General features: G+C 35.9%; 1 protein-coding gene and 1 pseudogene across 4 annotated transcripts in view; both read right to left on the bottom strand.

The window, feature by feature from the left end:
* The window catches only part of PBX3 (PBX homeobox 3), a 231,105-nt gene that overhangs the window by 35,861 nt on the left and 174,771 nt on the right, over positions 1-20,473 (bottom strand). For all 4 annotated transcript variants that reach the window (XM_077850693.1, XM_077850691.1, XM_077850695.1 and 1 more), the window contains exons 3-4: positions 17,681-17,922; positions 6,659-6,849 (exon numbers count right to left, since the gene is read on the bottom strand). In XM_077850693.1, the coding sequence (XP_077706819.1) occupies positions 6,659-6,849; positions 17,681-17,922 (433 nt within the window). The remainder of the gene's footprint in view (positions 1-6,658; positions 6,850-17,680; positions 17,923-20,473) is intronic.
* On the bottom strand, positions 7,473-7,539 carry LOC144287258 (U4 spliceosomal RNA; annotated as a pseudogene).

Raw genomic sequence — 20,473 nt, 5'->3', positions numbered from 1 at the left:
AAAACCTCAGAGAACAGATTTAGGAGCAGAACAAAATACCTCACCCCAGATAGTCTGGTTATGTCCAAACAACTAGAGTCCTTCCACTAGAAGAGCAGAGGGATCTATGCAAATTTATTCTTAAATGTTTCATGCAGGTACATGCTTCAACTTGTCCAATTACCAAGAAACTGTGAGTGTGGCCTTATGAGAAGCTAGAGTGAGCAAGAAAATCATGTATCTGAATGGGCATGTTTGCCTAGAGCAGACACCTTGCCTTCTCAGTGTGGAGGGCTTGCTAAAAGGCACTACAAAAATAGACAGAACCAAAGCTCAGTGTTTGCATTCACTTGAAGGCATAACACAGAACAACTTGGTGTTACACTTTATTTATTTTTTAGAAAAACATTCTGTAAAAAAAAAAAAAAAAGAAAAACATTCTGTAGAAAATGTCCATTAAACATCCCCCTAAGTTTCTTTCCCCCAGGGTTTAGCACAGTCTAAGTGGCTGTGCCTCAGGCCATGGGCTCAGTCCCAGTTGCTGTGCCTCATGGAGCCTCAGTCGCAGGGCTGCATTCCATCAGCATCACAGTATCACTAAAAGCAGTCTCTGTGGAAGAAGGGACTCTGTTCCAAGCTCTGTCACCTTCTCATTCTGCCTCTGCTTACTCTGACTTGTTAATTCCTCCTCTTGGAAGAAAAATAAATCATTTAGGTATGTACATTATGATGCAGTTATGTAATAAAAAATAAAGCACCCATATTGACAAGAATGGGGAAATATCAGCAGAAATAAGGATAGTAACAGTTAGGAAGGATTTCTTTCTGAAGGAGGTGCTTTTAAATATCTTTGTTACATAATATTTTTTATTAAAATACTCAAAGTTGATAAACAATTTTGAAATGTTTTTGTTTTGTTTTGGTTTGGTTTTTTGACATTTTGACACTACCTTAACTCTCTGACTTGAGCTATGAAAAGTATGAAGTAGAAATATTCATTCATCTAGTTAGTCAATAAGTTACCTTTTGTAGCTTATTACATTTAAGAAGCTTGCTGGAATTGTGGGGATTATAAATGTTCAAGACTTGGCAGTTGCTTTCAATGACAATGTGGCTTCCTAGGGAAGGGAAGAAATGTTCCTGGAAAGCCATAATAAAGGTGGTCTGAATGAAGTCTGGTGTAGAGAACTGTAACAATGTAGTTTCAGTACTGGAGAAAAGGCAAGGACCAATCCAGTGGAGTAATTTAAGTAAGCTTCCTAAAAAGAGAGCAGTTAGACTAGGCCTGGAAGAATGAACAAGGTCTCATGAAATCAACCAACACGAGCACTTGCACCATTCCAGGCTCCACGCTGGACACCCTCACATATGACAACTCATCAGTGGTGACCACGTTGGGGATGGGGTTGGGAGAACAGGGTTTACTGTGGAAGGCCAGGGATGGGAGTTGAGAGAGGAGGAGGTAAGGGATGGTAGTGGTTCTAGTCAGAGGAAACAGGTAAGACCAAGAGGGATTTTCATTTTGCATAGGAAAGAACAATTTAATGATATAATGAGAACATTAAAAATGTTTAAACTTTGATCTAATGATTCCAATTCTGAGCATTAATCATTAGGAAATAATCTGAAAGATCACAAAGTTTCAATGCATAAAGATTTTCACTGAAATACTAGTTTCCATAAAAATCTATTTAAAAGTATCCTCTTTCCATCATTATCTTGCCTATTATCTTGTTTTATTTTCTTCACAGCACTTATCATCTTGTTACATTTCATTGCATAATTGAATAGAATACTACAGTGCACAGGCATACCTCATTTTACTGTGCTTCACAGATACTGCAATTTTCACAAACTGAAGGTTTGTGGCAGTCCTGCATTGAGCAAATCTATCAAAGCCATATTACCAACGTTTGTTCATTTGGTGTCTCTGTGTCACATTCTGATAATTCTTATAATATTTCAAACGTTTATTTTATCATTATATTTGTTATGGTGATCTGTGATCAGTGATCTTTGATGTTACTATTGTTATTGTTTTGGGGTGCCAAGGATCATGCCCATCTAAGCAAACTTAATAAATGTGTGTGTTTGGACTGTTCCACCAACCAGCCTTCCCCCGTCTCTCTCCATCTCCTCAGGCCTTCCTATTCCCTGAGACATAACAATATTGATATTAGGTCAGTTAATAATCCTACAATGTTCTCTAAGTGTTCAGGTGAAAGGATGAGTTGTACATCTCTCACTTGAAATCAAAAGCTAGAAATGATTAAGCTTAGTGAGGAAGGTATGTCTTCATTAAGCTTGGTAAAAGGCCAAAAACTAGGCCACTTAAGCCAGTCAACCAAGTTGTGATTGCAAAGGAAAAGTTCTTGAAGGAAATTGAAAATGTTACTCCAATAAACACATGAATAATAAGAAAGTGAAAACAACCTTATTGCTGATGGAAAAAGTTTTAGTGGTCTGGATAGAAGATCAAACAGACCAAACATATTCTCTTAAGTCAAAGCCTAATCTAGAGCAAGGCCCTAACACTTTTCAATTCTGGGAAGGCTAAGAGAGATGAGGAAGCTGCAGAAAAAAAAGTCGGAAGCTAGTATGGGTTGGTTCATGAGGTTTAAGGAAAGAAGCCACCTCCATAATATAAAAGTGCAAGGTATAGCAGCAAATGCTGATGTACAAGTTTCAGCAAGTTATCCAGAAGAGCTAGCTAAGATCATTAATGAAGGTGACTACACTAAACAGCAGATTTTCAGTATAGACAAAACAGTCTTATATTGGAAGAAGATGCCATCTAGGACTTTCATAGCTAGAGAGGAGAAGTCAATGTCTGGCTTCAAAGCTTCAAAGAACAAGCTGGCTCTCTCACTAGGGACTAATACAGCTATGCTCACCGACCATTCCAAAGATCATAAGGCCCTTAAGAGTTATGCTAAATCTACTCTGCCTGCGCTCTGCCAATGGAACAACAAAGCCTAGATGACAGCACATCTGTTTACAACATGGTTTACTGAGTATCTTAAGTTCACTGTTAAGACCTACTGCTCAGGAAAATAAGATTGCTTTCAAAATATTACTGCTCGTTGACAATGCACCTGGTTACCCAAGAGCAATGATGGAGATGGATAATGAGATTATATTTTCACAATGCCTGCTAACACAACATCCATTCTGCAGCCTGTGGATCAAGGCACAATTTTAACTTTCAAGTCTTATTATTTAAGAAATACATTTTGTAGGGGCACCTGGGTGGCTTAGTGCTTGAGCACCTGCCTTTGGGTCAGGTTGTGATCCTGGGGTCCTGGGATTGAGTCCTGCGGGGAAGCCTGCTTCTCCCTCTGCCTCTGTCTCTGCCTCTCTCTCTGTGTCTCTCATAAATAAATAAAACAATTTTTAAAAAATATTTTATTTCTGTATTCATGAGAGACACACACAGAGAGAGGCAGAGACATAGGCAGAGGGAGAAGCAGGATCCATGCAGGGAGCCCGACATGGGACTCGATCCCAGGTCTCCAGGATCAGGCCCTGGGCTGAAGGTGGCACTAAACCGCTAAGCCACCAGGGCTGCCCAATAAATACAATCTTAAAAAAAAAATTTTTTTTGTAAAGATATAGCTACCAGAGATGGTGATTCCTCTGGTGGATCTGGGCAAAGTAAGTTGAAAACCTTCTGGAAAGGATTTACCATTCTGAGGCCATTATGAACATTCATGATTCATAGAAGAGATCAAAATACCAACATTAACAGGAGGTTAAGAGAAGTTGATTCCAACCTTCGTAATGACTTTTTTTGTGGAGGAAGTTACTGCAGATGTGGTGGGAATAGCAAGGGAGTTAGAATTAGAAGTGGAGCCCGAAGTGGGCTGAATTGCTACAATCTCATGATAAAACTTCAACAGATCTGGAGTTGCTTCTTATGGATGAGTCAAGAAAGTGATTTCTTGAGATGGAATCTACTCTTGGTGAAGATGGTTGAAATGACAACAAAAGATTAGGATATTACATTAACTTAGTTGATAATCAGCAGCAGGGCTTGAGAAGGCTGGTTCCAATTTTGTAAGAAGCTCTACTGTGAGTAAAATGCTATCAAAAGGCATTACATGCTATAGATAAACTGTGAACAATCAATCACGCAGCAAACTTCACTATTGTCTTAAGAAATTGTCCCAGCCACCCTAGCTTTTAGCAATCACCACCCTGATCAGTGAGTAGCATCAATTCTGAGGCAAGACCCTCCACCAGCAAGAAGATTGTAATTTACTCAGATGATGGTTAGCATTTTTTAGCAAATAAAGTGTTTTTGAATTAAGGTATGTACATTTTCTTTTAGACAAAATGCTATCGTATACCTAACTAAACATAACTTCCATATGCACCGGGAAGCCAAAAAATCCATTTGATTCATTTTATTGCAATACTCACTTTACTGCGGTGGTCTAGAACCAAACCTGCATCATCTCTAAGGTATGCCTGTATGTGTTTACTTGTGATTATCTATTTCCCTAAGTACAATGTAAGCTCAACTGGGGCAAATATGTTAACCTATCTTGTTTACTTTTATAATCTTCAGCATAAGTAAATACTTATAGCAGAAAGGAAGAAAGGAAGGTAAGAAAGAAGAAAGAAATTATAATGGGAATTAGTAGGGACAACTTAAATGCTTGAAAATGGAGGAATAGCTAGGTAAATTAATTATCATATATCCATTTGGTAGACTTCAACCACTGACATTTAAAATTAGAGCTTATATTATATAAAAATGTTTATTCATGGTAAATTTTTTTTTAAGATTTTATTTATTCATGAGAGACACAGAGAGAGAGTGTGAGAGAGAGAGAGAGAGAGAGAAGCAGAGACACAGGCAGAGGGAGAAGCAGGCTCCACGCAGGGAGCCCAACATGGGACCCGATCCCGGGACCCCAGGATCATGCCCTGAGCCCAAGGCAGACGCCAAACCGCTGAGCCACCCAGGGATCCCCTCATGGTAAATGTTTTAAAAATCAAACCAAATCATGCATATTGTACCATCACAACATTTTTTTTTAAAAGCCCCCAAAACAGAAGGAAATAACCTAACACATTCACAGTGTTTTGTTCCTTTAGGTAGCAAAAATGTGGTTGTCTTTTATCCTGTATCTTTCTAGTCTATAGATTTTCCGATTTTCCATAGTGAGCTTGGGATTTTTAAAATAGAATAAAACTTCAAAGAAACTTAACAACAAAGAAGTAATTCAGTCAGGAACAGGTCACAGAAGGTCTTAAACGCTAGGTTAAGTAAGTGTGTATGTGAGTTATTCAGCACTGAAAAGCTATTGTGGTTTTTAAGCAAAGCAATGAGGGCAGCACAGGGATGCTGTAGAACTGGAGAAGGGGTGTGGAGAAGGGGTGAGAAAAGGTCTGAGACTGGAGGGAGGAGACACAAGAGGGAACTGTGCCAGACATACAGAAGGATGGACAGAGTAGTGTAAGGGTGGAAAGAAAGAGTGAATATGGGAAAGGCTGAAAACCAAGCATTGGCGAGTTCTGGTGACTAATTCAGTGTGGAAGAAGGAGGAACCAAAAATGATACAAGGCTTTCCTTAACTGGGAGAATGGTATAGTATCTTTAGATGGCATATGTTTCTCTGTTTGGCTCGAAGGAGGAGCTCTGGCATAAACACTGTCCCACACACCTTGTTTTCCAGTTGAGAAGTGAGCTTCATTATTTTCTTCAATATTGTAAAATTTAGATTTATCACCTTTGTCAGATTGCAAGGGAGAGAAAGCAAAACAAAACAGAAACCCCTTTCCAGGATGGAACTGGAGGGTATTATGTTGAGTCAAGTAAGTCAAATAGAGAAGGACAATTATATTATTTCACTCATATGAGGAATATACAAAATCATGAAAGGGATCATGAGGGAAGGGGGGAACCTGAGTGGGGAAAAATTAGAGACAAAGACAAACCATGAGAGACTTCTAACTCTGGGAAACAAACAAAGGATTGCAGAAGGGGAGGTAGGTGGGGCGATGGGGCAACTGGGTGACGGGCACTAAGGAAGGCACTTAATGAGATGAGCACTAAGTGTTATGGTATATGTTGGCAAATTGAATTTTAATAAAATTTTTAAAAAATTCTTTAAAAAATAAATAAAAATAGAACTTATCATAAAAAAAAAAAACACTCCTTTCTAAAGCTGAAGACCAATAACAAGTTTTAGCAATGCCCAAGAGGCATCCTTGCAGAGGCAACAGATAGTAGGAGCTTGACATTTCTGTTACATCATCCGGTATCTCCAACACACCATACACAATTGTTAACTCCTGCAAAACTTGGCAGAAGTTTCAAATAAAAGGGAAATTTTCATCCTTACAGAAGAAACTGATAAGCTTTCTTCCTTGATTTAGAAAAACAGTATTCAGACAAAAGGAGGATTCACAGTGCAGGCACCATGTGGTGAATTATCTATCCATTGTAGAGAAGAACCCTTATAGCCAAATTAAAGAAGACTCTAAGACCAACTGGCCAGTTTTACAGAAAATAATATACAAGGAGTGAAAGAGGTAAAGAAAAAAAGCAAAAAAAATAAAATAAAATAAAAAATAAAAAAATAAAAAAATAAAATAAAATAAAAAATAAAAAAATAAAAAAATAAAAAAAAATTTAAAAAGCCACACAAGGATTTGTGGCTTCACATACCTGGCATCAAGGAATCTTGATCTTAAAATCATAACTGCTTCACAAGTGCTTTGTTTGAGCTGCATCTGAATGGAACTAAATTTTCGATGGATGATGCCCACCATTCTTTCAATCTCTTTTGGGGAAATGGGACGTGTTCTACTCTGCTCTCGGAGAAGGTTCATCACGTGTGTGGTGAATTCATTACATGCCTGTAAAGGGGGAAAAAAGTCACTCCTTAGGAATCCGGTATTTTATATTATCACACTCAAACATTAACATCTAAATTTCTATCTCATTTGCAATTGCCAATGGATTATGCAGTGGGTAGAGTAAAATGGAAACCAAGACACTTGTCAAATGGCAGTGGTAGTTAGATGGGGCACCAAGAATTCTGAGACTATGAATGGCCCAACATGCAAAGGAGGCAGAGCACTCAATTGTCCTTTTAGCCACCCTTTTCCCAGTTGCAAAATGAGGTTTTCCCATTGGAGGATAGGCTCTACCAACTCCTATGTATAAATATGAATATATGTGTATTGTTAATACTAACCACTTCCTATTCTTCTCTGGGGTTTTACATTTATTCAGCCAATGTTTACTGAAGGACTATGGAATGCGAACTCTTCCCGATGCTATTTAGGTATAGAGAAATGAGCAAGATGTGTACTTGGTCTTTAGTATGATAAAATATATAAAAAAAGAGAATTCTCAAACGAGGCAGTCTGTGTAAAGTGTCACAGGAAGATATGAATGTTTCTTAAGTTCCAAGGAGGAAGTATTCTCATTTGGAGGTAGAGATCACATCAGGCTTTATGGCAGAGTGAGATCTGGGCTTTAATTAGCAATAATCGTGCCTTGGATAAACCTCATTGACTATGATACTACCACTGCACAAAGCTGATATCTGGGCTTTAAGAATGGGTTGGATTTTTGAAAGGTGGATAAAGGTGGAAATTAGGAAGAATGCTAGATACCAGGCAAACTCTAGAAATATGATATGTAGTAAGTTGAGAGGATGAGAGAGAGTATGTGGAGAAAGAGAAGGGATTCAGGTCCATGTTAGTATGTAAAGAGCCTTGGATACTAGGCATGCCAATGTCCCGGAATAATTTAGCTGTGGTGTGGGCCTCATCAGTAGATATAAGCTATCTGTGGAAGATGGGAAAAGCAGTTCAATTCTTCAGGGGAGGTGCAGCAGGAAAACAAGGATCAGATTTGGGTCTCAAACTTTTAAGTTAACAACCCTCAACTCCTCTTTCAGTTCACCTATATTTTTTTTAGATTGATAAAACCAAGTAATGGGGTCTACACTGAAATCTACTACTGCTCTAGTAAATAAAGCATCAGTCTATACCCTTGATTAAAAAGAACATCTTTTGGCATTTTCATTAAAAAGGCAAGATGGAGAGATTCTGTATCTTACTGCACAAATGCCCCTGGTAGGGCAAGAGAACAGAAGAGTCACTGGTCACAGCAAGACATAGTTTGTAGCTATAATAATGTCCACTTCCCTACAGATATCCTGAACATTGCTCCCATACAGCACATGATGGTTTTCTAACTGCTCATTAGAGAACTAACCTTTCCAGTAAGTACACTGGGTGTGTACTGGGTGTTTTAGTTACTCTAAGCTTTCTGGGGCTTTGCTATAAATGTTTCTAAGGTGAGGTAAAATGAGTCTTGCTTGTCAGTTAAAGGGTGCTTTTTTAAAGGTGCTTTTTTTTCCTCTCCTATGTGTTTTAAGTCTTAAGCAATTTAAGTGAGTAGTGACCCTATGTTACACTTACAGGATTCTTCAGAGTTTAGGATTGTGCAGTATAGACAGACAGTAGGCATCCAATGAACATATACCGACTAGTCAGCTGTTGTATTACAATTTGAGAGTAATGTTGATTAACACATATAAGTACATTATCCCTGAACTATATGTGAAGAATTCTTCACTTGTGGTCCATGGATAAGTTTAGAGTGTCTAGGACTTCCTGAAATCTTATCCAAGTTGTGTGTACATGTATACCACCCACCTAGAGGGACAACCTGTGGAGTTTTATTTTTTCAGATTCTTAGCCAGTTTATAACTAAAAAGGGCTAAGAATTATTGTCCTAGGTTATGACACAGTAAAATGTTAAGGAACTATGTAGCTCTAAAACCAGAAGTTCTTTCTATCTTTAAGAAAACCAAAATAAAAATAAAGATTGTCCCCCATTATATTACTTGCACTACTTTATGCCAAACTGAAAACAAGTGGTCACCCTGCCAAGAAATATATATATATGTTTTTTTCTTGCACTTTCTCTAAGATGTTCATAAGATTTCAAAATTATATAATTTGACAAACTCTAGTCCTCCATTTTCTTATCAATAAAATAAAGAAAATTAGACTAGAACAATGTCCCCACATTGGAATCAGAAAGTATGTACTTCTATAGCTAGTTTCAGAGAATGTTAATACATGGTCCAAAAATACAGTATGTTTGGAAAATGTTAACCAAAATTTTTAAAGATTTTTGTTTGCTTTTGCAAGACTCCTTGATACCTACATGGCAATGTGCAGAATAAGTCTTTAAGAGGGAATGGGATAGCCAACTTTTCCCAAATAAATTTAGATACAAAATCTCTTTTCTCTAGAGTAGTGCTGTCCAAAAGAAATACATTGCAAGGCCACATATGAAATTAAAACAAAACAAAACAAAATAAAACCTTAGTAGCCACCTCAAAAAAAAAATAAAAAGAATCAGGTGAAATTAATTTTTAAAATATTTTTATTTAACCCAATATATGAAAACTATTAACATTTCAACACATAATCAATATTTTAAAAACATGGTTAATGAGGTATGTTACATTATTTTGGGAGGTACACTTTCTAATCCAATGTGTATTTTACATTTACAGCACATCTCAATTCATACTAGCCAGATTTCAAGTGCTCAACAACTATCCATGGCTAGTGGCAACCATATTGGACAGCACAGCTCTATGGTATCTTGGGGACCAATGTGCTAAGAAAAACTCTTTGGGTAACCACATACTAAGTCATCTTTGATTTTTTTTAATTCTTCACCACCACGCATTCGCACAAACACACAAAAAGACAGTTCCATTTATGAATGTCCTTGGTGAAGCAAGAAAAATTATTCATTTTATAACATCTCAATTCTTCACTATGTCCAGAATATTCTGTGCAACAAAATGGGAAACAAATAAAAAGCACTTCTACTGCATATCAATGGATAGTTATCTTGAGAAAAAGTACTTGTGTGACTTTGTGAGCTAAAGCTGCTTTTTTCATAGAACACCAAAAAGCAAAAGCAACAAATTATAATTATTCAGACTTGGGTATCTGGCAGATGTCCTCTCAAAAAAAAAAAAAAAAAAATTGTGCCTGTCATGTCAAGTAAAAGAGCTGACAGTAATGTGTATCATAACAAAATAGGAGTTTTCAAGTGAAAATTAGAATTTTGGAAAACTTTCATCCACCATTGTAAGCTTCACAGTTTCCCAGCAGACTTTCTGACTAGCATGGTGTTGGTACTAATCAATATATTTTGGTACTATAAGATGAAGATGTCCATAACTCAGGTGAACCAGTATTTTCCAAGTGACCAATGCATGATGTTACAAAAACATGCACAGGTAGAAGATCCATTCGAACTGCATATTAGACCAATGGATTTTAAAGAAACAGAGTACAAAGAATTAAATGATATGATTTCAAACTTGCATTATAACTAACATTTAAGAAATTACAACTTGTCAAGTTTTGGTGTATTATCAAAGAAGAAAATCCACAGCTATCTGAAAAGGCTATTACCATACACTCTTGCCTTTTCCAATGACATATTTGTGTGAGGTCAGATCCAGGTGTTCTTTGTATATTTCAACCACATTACAACAGACTTACTGCAGAAGCACATGTAAGATCCAGGTGACTTCTACTGAGCACAACATTAAAGAGTTTGCAAGAATGTAAAAAACAATGTCATTATTCTCAATAGATGCTGAGGTTCTGGGGAAAATACAGGTTTTTACAAAAATATTATTTAGATTAATACATAAAGATGTATTATTTTAAGATTAATTAGTAAATGCTTTTAATTTTTTTCAGTTTCAATTTCTCTTATAATAAATGCTGACAGATATAATCCACCAAATAAAAGCTCTTAGGGGTCTCTAATAACTTTTAAGATTCTAGGTTTTAAGACCAAAAAGTTTGAGAACCACCGTACTGGATTATGGAAGCATTTTTAGTTTGCACATATAACACTGCAAATTCCTGAAAACCTAGCGCTCACATTACATTAGCGTTACATTATGGTAACATGCATCTTGATAAATAATTCAAAACTCCTGTGTGAATGATATGTTAGCTCTCTTAAGTTTTTCTTTGGCTGCATTTTAATCACTCCAGAAAGTGTTTGCCTGTGGTTTCTAGGAAGCATGTAGGAAAAAAAGGGTTAAAAGCAAAAAGTTTCTGCATCTAAAAATTCATAATTTCCTAAAACATTTGCTGAATGTCTCACAACTTATTAAGTGAACTCATCTATGAATGCAAATGCTGATTAGCAATTTGGCAATAGCCCAACATTCACAGAATTCACATAGCTTTTCTTTAAAACAGTAGTTCATACATGATTAATTAGAACATCTCATTTATGTAGTGTGCACTTTAGCTCATTACTCTAAGTAAAATTCGTTAAGTATTTACATTTAGATAATTAAAATCTGGGTACACCCTTAAGAAAGATGCATACACTTTAGGCAAAGTGATTTTTTTCCTTTATACCACTGAAAGTAAATTACAGCCTCATTTACAGCATCATCTGTACCAGTTTCACAGCAGAGCACAGTACTGCCTCATCTTCTATTCCTTAAAAGGTATACATTTTTTAAACATATAAATGCAGTAAGAATAATCAAATGATTGCAGAGTTGTTTTTGAAGGGCCACCCAACCACTTACTAGCACCAATGCCATTTATAATGTTGGATGTTCACTTCAAACATTTATCACAACCTCTGTTACACCTATAAGACTATACTATTAAAATAGACATTGGAGAAATTTTTCATTGCCTTATTATTTTTCCAGGTGATATTATCAGTTAAAATTTTTCTGGTCAATGTCCACAATACGCATGCAGAAACACCTTGGTATAATTGGAATATTCAGGAAATGAGAGTCTTGATTCCTTAAACTACCTGATTTAAAGTTATGGCACAAAACTCTTTTTCTTTTAATCCAGCTGTGGAAAACTATCTAGGCTGCATTTTTGTTTGTGTTTTAAAACACACAGCAACAACATAGTTAAATGAACATAAAGTATGAAAAGCTTCATCTGAAAAATATTTTCAATCAACTCTTATGAGACTTCCTCTTTGCTATTTGTTCCTTTCTCCTTAAAAATCCAAAACCAACTGAAGATCTGAAATATCTGATTTATGATAATGTTTTTAATGATATTTGCTGGCTAGTGAAACTGTCTCCTCGATACCTGCACATATTTAATTTACAGTCAAAGTTTTCAGGTTTAACTTTATTGAAGTTTCATCTGTTTTGTGATGGTGTTTTCATTGTGAATTTAAGATTCAACCCCTTTCTTGCCTGTAAATTCACATCACTGAATGTAACCATATAAAATCAGACAATGAACAAGCACTAATTTTAGAGGAAGCTTTAAAATGGGTCAGTGATCAGATCTAAAAACTGAATTGGTTTTTTGTAACCATCAGAGGATCATGATACCCCCATTTTAAAATCTACTTTTCAAAGAAAGAATGAATCTCTATTACCAGTTACTGGCTCTCAAATTTGCATGCATCCATTTTCTAGATGTCTTTATAACCTTGTAAGTAATTCTAGTCCAATATCATAGATTTTGTATTTATGGAATGCTTATTAAATCAATAAATTCTTCTTGTTTTAGGATAAAAGTCAACATTTAAAGATTTTTTTCTAAGCCAAGTAGAATGAGACCAATATGAGTAAGGAACAGCCACAAAGACGAAATATCTACTGTATCTCAACAACTCTTACCTAATTACATGATTTAGGAGCCTATCTCATGAGGCTTTCGTAAGGAGGATATTATATATGTTAAGTTCTTTGCACAGAGTCTAGGACATAATTAATACTTAATAAATGGCAGTTATTGACGATGAAAATGGCAATTACATGAAATTCATATTTTGTATATGTTAGCTATTCTTCAAGCAGTCCCTACTCTGATTACCTAATACTTAATATATCAGGCCTGCCCATTGCCTGAATACTGCAAACAGAAGTTGAAAACAAAAGAATATTCAAATATAAAACAATTCATTTTATTAATCAAGTTTGTGGTCAAAGATACATTCGATATGTAGAACTAACAAAGTAGAAACTTAGAGGAGAAAAGGGAACACTCAAACACACTTTCAGCCAAGAAAAAGACCCAGCATGAAAGCCGACAAGAAGTAAAACTCTTCCCTTGGAGAAGTGAATGACAAAGCCTTGTTTGGAAAAATGAAATATAAAGTTTCCATCAGATAGCAGTAACCTTTTGTCTTTCCTGCTTAACTCTTTTTTTTTTTTTTTTTTTTTCCTGCTTAACTCTTAAGAACAAATAGCAAAATGGGATTAGGAGTTTTTGAGCTATACAACCTCTAATGTAATAACATCAGCATCTTTTAACCTGATAAAAATAAAACTCCTTTACAAGCAAAGGAGATTTTGCCAGCAAATCTAAGCACATAATGTTGAGATCCTCAAAAAGCACAAGGACATGCTTTACAATGGTTTAGGTTCCACACTCATTCTCCATTCCCCCAGCAATTAATTCACTGTAGTCTGAAAGTCATCTAGTAGCTAAATGGTACCTGATTGGTCTTGACTACATCCGGTGTGTGTGCTTGGCTCCAATGCTTCACCTGATTTGAGGTGAATTCAAAAGACATCTGTGAACTCAGAAAGCAGGTTCCCAGATGCTTGGGGAGGGTTGGAACCCTTACAACACTTTTGCCTTCAGCAAAAATGTATTTCAATATAATTATAGTAGATAGCTTTCAATATGTCATCTCTACTATAGCAGCTGTAAATTATAAAGTGAACTGCCTGTGTACAAGCATTTCTTCTGGTACAAGCAAAGTGGGAGAGCTGCACAGGGTGTGATATATCTTTTTCTTTTTAACTGAGAACAAATGTCTAGGTCAAATTTCATTTGCAAAAACCAACGTGTCCACCTCCCTTTGGTAGAGAGGTAGAGGAAGTGAGAAGGCCTTCAATTTTTAAAAACAGGGTTCCCAGGACACCTGGCTCAAGTTCAGCAGGAATTCACTTATTCTAATAGTTGGGCCTTTAATCTTGAGAGTGTGTTTGAAAAGTATAGTAAATGCATTGTTCAAAACCTGTTAATCAACAAAAAGACAAAGAAGGAACCAGTTATTTTTTTTTCCTAAAGAGAGAAGCAATGCACCCCCAAAAAAGTATTATAAGAGTTACTGCAAACTTTGGAAAATCACATATTCCTGTTGGGTGTAAGGATTAACAAAAAGAAAAGAGAAATAGTTTTGATTTATTTTGGGTGGTAGTAATATTCAAGAACCTTTTTCTATATATATTGAATGCCTAATATTTCAAAAGTGTCTATAAGTGAATCTAGATGGTTATCATAAAAAGTCTTTATATCTAAGCCTATGTAATGAAGACAAAAGGTCAAAGGACATTTTCTGGAGGAAAATAAGGATGAGATTTTAAAGACCATACCATTCCTAAAACACACATATAAATCTGAGCCTTGCTGCTTGGATTTAATTTTGCTCAAACTGTAGCTTTAGTCTGCTTAGCTTTGTAAATGTGGCTGTGTTTATAAGGTACTTTAATTTACTGCAGTGGTAGTGTTTGTTAATTTTATGGCAATCTAAATCTAAACAGGCTTCAGATACATTTTCATTACAGCTTCATTGCAAAACACAGTAGAGTGAATAGCTCTAAGATTCCAATGTAGTTTCTTTCTTTCAGTAAAGGACTCAACACAATTTTCTGATGATGCCACCACCTTAACATGTATATCCTTCCTATTATTAATAAGCTTCTGTCACTCAGAATACCCATGTTCACTTTTAGGAGGAAAAATATAATTTCTGGAATGTCATTAAGATAGTTGTTTTTTCCATCTTTTCCCTGATCCCATTCTAAATGCAAGTCAACATGGGCAAATGAGAGAAAACCAGAACGTGCTGAATTATTTTCCAATTCTATATATATAGCAGCACAATTGAATGGAAAAGGAAGGCATATTGTCAGAAACTGATTTTAGTACCTAATTCTGACACCAAACAAATGTGTGACATTGGGCAAATCATTCAACCTGAGTCTCATTTTCTCATCTATAAAATGGAAATTATAATGCCACCTATCTTGGAAATGCCACCCTTTCATCTCACTTCTGCTTAGCCCTCTTAGTAGCTCCAAAGCATACCCCTGGAAGGTCTATCCCAGATAAAGCCTACAACCTGTATCCCAAAGACTGTAAAAAAAACAATTATCTGCCGTCAAAATTCACTGATCTAGTAACTTAGGAACTACAGAGAGGAGAGTTATAAAAGTCAGCCCCAAAGACAACTCAAGAGAATTAAATGCTGCTACACTGTTCCTAAAACAATTCAGAACCTACGGAAGAAAATTTATAAACTTCTGTTATTCAGCCAACCAGTCATCGTACTCCATCTATTTATTTGTCCATAAAACTACAGTGATTTCATGTCTGTATTTTTCCTTCAGATAGTGTCAAAAATGAGCAAGGAAATATATTTTTAAATTATTTTTATTAGGTTACTGAATATATCAAGACATACGTTAAGATTCATTATTAAAATGAATTATTAAAATGAATTAAAACTTATTATTTCCCAATATGTTTAATCCAAAAAAATCCAAAAATACATACTATCGATTAACTTTTTTTTTTTATCTTTTTTTTTTATATCGATTAGCTTTTGAAGAACCTGTGTATATTCTTAAAGCAAAACAAAACAAAACAAAAACCCTGGTGACACAGAATGATGAAAGCCTCACCTGACTCCCAATAGGGCTAAAGAGAGAAAAAAAAGGAAGCTGGTATAAAGAAACATGGCAGCAGACAGTAAGGGAGCCACCTTAATTCCTCAGCCAAAAAAGTCAGGCCATTTGGCCCCTAATACTAGAGATCTTTCCATGCAAGGTGACTGGTGGTTATTTATTTAGTAAGTATGTATAGATGTATTTAACATAAAGTTATGCGATTAAGATTATACTACAAATTAGAACCATTTTCTTCTGTTTGTGCTCAGGGCAACTTTTTCAACCACGACTTATTTTGTTTACTCTCACTTATTCATACATCAAATCAGAAAGCTCCTTTTTTTTGCATGTACATACATAAGATAATTTTTCCAAAATTCTTATTTGCACATCTTCCGCCAAAATTATCCCTACAAATGAGACTAGAGATACAGTTTGAGACTCCAGAAAGTACTATGTTGATAAAAAAGACAGTATCTTATAATATTAATTTATATTGGATTTTAACATAAAGCTACATAAACTTTCTACCCTCCCTCAAAACACACTCACCTCTGAAACAGAATCCAATATTTGCTTAATACCACCATATCCAGAATATTTGAGAAGGCAATGAAAAAAACAATATACAACTGAAACTATGCAGGGAACTCAGAAGAAAAATTAGTAATAAAACTGGCCAGGATGCCCACATCACACTAAAGTGTTTAGACTTTAATTAGTACCTGACTGTGCAGTGAAGTATTTCTGGGTGAAATGGTTATGATGCTTAAGACTTCTTTGAAATACTCCACCAAAACCAAAACAAAGTGTGTGTTTGTGTATGTGTGCGCGCATGCGCGCGCGCATGTGTGTGTGTGTGTGTGTGGATGAGAGAGAGAGAGAGAGAGAGACAAAAATAAGACTGATAATACTGACATTATGTATCTGGGTGATGAGTGTCTAGGCAGTGCCTTATTTTAGGGTGAGCCCTATAAAATTGCCAGTACACAACTGTTTTTGACCTAAAAACTTGGCCATTTCATAGGATTCAACATAACAACATTCTCTTTACTTGGTGGTACGTTTAAGTATTTCATAATAATGCTTTTTTTTAATTACCTGCTAGTGTAAACTTGTTCAAACTAACTAAACAGGTTTTTAGGTTTCAACTAACAACTAAAGTAAAATGAACTACCAACATTTTACCTGACTTTGTTGAATCTAAGGCTTATTTTCTCCCACCTTTTAACATCTCTGTGAAGTCGAGAAGCATTTCACAGTCAACAGTGTGTTATAGTTCATCTGGGTAGGATTAACTTTTTTCTTGGTGGTACATCAACAATGACACATCTTAAAATCAAAGATACTTTAAATTCAATGAAGTTTGGTAATATAATTCCTGAGGACAGCATTTTTAATCCACAGCCTCCATCTACTAAGGAATTTAGCGCACAATGCAGAGTACTCCCTGCCCCATGGTACCTATCACTATCCTGGGAGTCTCATCTTCAGTGAGAAAGACCGGAACCTGCTTACTTTGTGATGGTACCTCCCTCCACTCTAGTCTGGCCTGATCCATAACAGTTAATTCCTGGAAGGGTTCTGGAGCTCATGGCATAGGAGGAAGAGCTCACTAGGCAGAGCTTCCCTTTAAAGCTGTTAAAACTCATGAACAAGGCCAGGGAGTAAATGTGAATTATCCCGAGCTTTGAAGGGCATCAAACAGTGTGTTAAAGGGGAAGGATGGCTGCAGGTGTAGTCGTAGGGGCATGTGAATGTGAGGGATGAACAAAACTGAAACAAATAGATGGGATATAATAGGTTTAGCTTCACCTCCGAAATCTCAAAGGGACTTCATTTCATGAACCCAGTAATTCACTTGGGTTTTTGCATTGACCTTATTTGTTTTGCTTTTTGTGTTAACACCTACCCCTCACAGCCCTTAGAATTGGTTAGCGCAGTCTAATAGAAGAGCAATAGAGGGTTTGTGCAGGACTATGAGAGTGGCGGCTGCTGACCTGTTCATATTTCTCCAGTTCTGTGTGATAGATTTGTCTGATCTGGGTCAATTTGGCTCTGTAATCTGAGTGTTCAATAGAGTTATCTGAAGAACCTCCAGAGGCTGCCGCGGCTGCAGCTGCTGCCGCCGATCCCCCACCTTTCTCAGGACCTGAAACCCCTTCTGCCAAAAGCATATTGTCCAGTCTCATTAGCTGGGGATCGGGAGGGTCCTCCTCCTGGGCTCCTCTGATGCTGAGACCTTCAAGGAAAGAGAGAGACAGAAAAGAAGCGAGAAATAGGACAAATAGTGTGAGTATTTTATTTGAGAAAATGATCAAACAACATTAGTGTACTACAATTCATGCTGAGAATTTCTTTGTTCACATTTATCAATAATCATAAGTATGAAAATCCTTTTTGAGAGAATATTTACATGCATCCCAGAATTTCTACATTACCCTCTCTCAATTTATCCTAGATTGGATCCCTGGAAAAAGGTAACCCTGGCTTCTCAGAATATGCTAATATTAATCTTCCCAAATTTTAAGGATTTAAGCATAAAATGGGAAGGGGTAAACAACTTGGGATTTTGAGAAAGGAAAAAAATAATTCCAAGGATATAAAACAAATGCATCTAAAGGTAGTTATTGTTTCTCTGCATGGTTGGAAGAACAGAATTTAAAATCCCATGGGGTAATTCACAAACTATATCCAAAAATTAGAAAACAAACAGGATTAGATGGGAGTTTCCATTGTGTAATTTCAGGGGGAGAAATTCATACATCATGAGGTAATTAGCTATGCTTTAAAAATATATATTTGTGAATGAATTTGTTAAGCAATTGCCCACAAACTGTGAAATCGAGACCCTAAATAGAGTATTAAAAATGTATCACTGAAATGGTTGGGCACAGTAGTCTCAATCTAATTTTGCTTTTAAATCAAGAACTTCCTAAGTGATGCCCAGTCAGCAACCTCATCTGAGAACCATAGATCACAGCTGACAATTCATAGGTTTAATCAGGTCACACAGGCTTTCTGCCAAGATGTTTTCAACAACACAGAAGACAAAGTTTTAAAATAATTATCACAGTATAAAAAGCACTGGAGTCATGACAGCTCAAAATCAGCATTTTCATTAATGTGTAACATAATCTAAAATATCCCAGCCCAATTAACCTCTGTAAATCTGTTTAAAAGCAGGTTCCCCACACTAGTTACAAGGCATCTTGGGGAAGGGAAAGGGGGAGCAGTTGGCATCCTGCATGTCTGCATTTGGATTCTGCCTTTTTCGTCTGTGCCTGTTGTTGTTTATCCACAGCGGTGCACACTCTGTGTCTAGTGTAACTTACATGACAGTAACATCTATAAGCTGCCAAGTATTCAGCTGAGCACCAGCTCCGTGATTTTATATGCTAACCTAAAACTACCATCAATTCTTTTAAGAACAGATTTCATTCCTAGATGTCCTGAATTACACCCGCAGCATGACAGAGCTCTTGGTTGTCTTAACTCAAACGTACAACTTTAATTTCCTCCCCCAAAACACTTTAAAGCTGTCACTTTCATTTAAAAATATACTTCAGAATAATTTCAACTGGATAATAAAACTAACTCACAATAATTTAAAATTATATCTGTTGCCTGTTCAGAGGCAAATAAATAAGGTTTGAAAACTGTAATATACTAAGACAATAAATTCATTTAGGGAACCAGAAAGTTAGGTAACTCCCTTAAATAAGATAAAGTCAGTATCAGCAACAACACTGCTGATAATTAAAAATAGAAAAACATGTATTTAGTATTTCTTCTAGATCTGGCAAATACTGGTTATGTTAGTGTTTTTTAATTTGACATCTTTAATTTTCTTCTCTTCTAATTCACTTTGTTAGATGTTAAAATCTTATGGCCTTGACACACTTGTAGTTCTACATACCAAATTTTTTGTGCATCTGGCACGCAGTGAGGACTCACTGGGCAGCCTCTTCTCTTGCACTTTGGATTCCGCTTCATTTTATATTATTTGTCCAGGAGGTCTTTAAATTCCTCCTTTTTCAACTAAATTTTTGCTCACACTTTTGTGCGTTCACTGTTTCTTCTTTGTGTTTATACAGATACTGGTGTTTCTCCTGGAAATGTGTGTTTTTTTAATCTACCTTCAAGGTTCCTCCAGGTTTCCAGTTTTTCCTTGTACTTATATATATTGATCCTTTCCCTATGGATATTTGGAAAGGTTCTTTAATAGTAGATTGACATCCATAGTCAAAATTATTACAATTCCCTGCATGACTTAATACATAAGAAAGCAGGAAGAAAACTCATCAGAAAGAAGTGCAAAAGATATGGCACTTTTTATACATTGTTAATATGTATATAAACTAATACCACCACACCAATAGGAAGCAACCCTTAAAGTCAATAGTAGTAATAAAAATAAGTATGTATTTTTAGCTGGTATAACATTTTCCCTTTGTGATGAATAACATCTCTTCTAAAATCTTAAGTAAATCAACACTTCAGTGTTTGCCTCAAATATAGGAAAAAATGTTTTAAGATCCTTCTGCATTTACTTTATAAATTATGTGCATCAAGTCAAACCAGAAAAATCATTTCCTGACAAAAAGCTCATATTCCTTTGGATGAAAAATACTATCACACTTTGTAATTAGGCAACATTGAGAAGACTGGTTATCAATAGTGAAGTCACTTTCATACCTACAGTTGGGAAAGCGAATCAAATTTCTTTCTCTACTAGGCCAAGTCATGATTATACATCTTTAAATAGCAATATCTAGTTTCCAAAATTATTT

The sequence above is a fragment of the Canis aureus genome, chromosome 16 (assembly GCF_053574225.1).
Source record: "Canis aureus isolate CA01 chromosome 16, VMU_Caureus_v.1.0, whole genome shotgun sequence".
Classification (NCBI taxonomy): Eukaryota; Metazoa; Chordata; class Mammalia; order Carnivora; family Canidae; genus Canis; species Canis aureus.
This window is presented reverse-complemented; position numbering and strand designations above follow the sequence as displayed.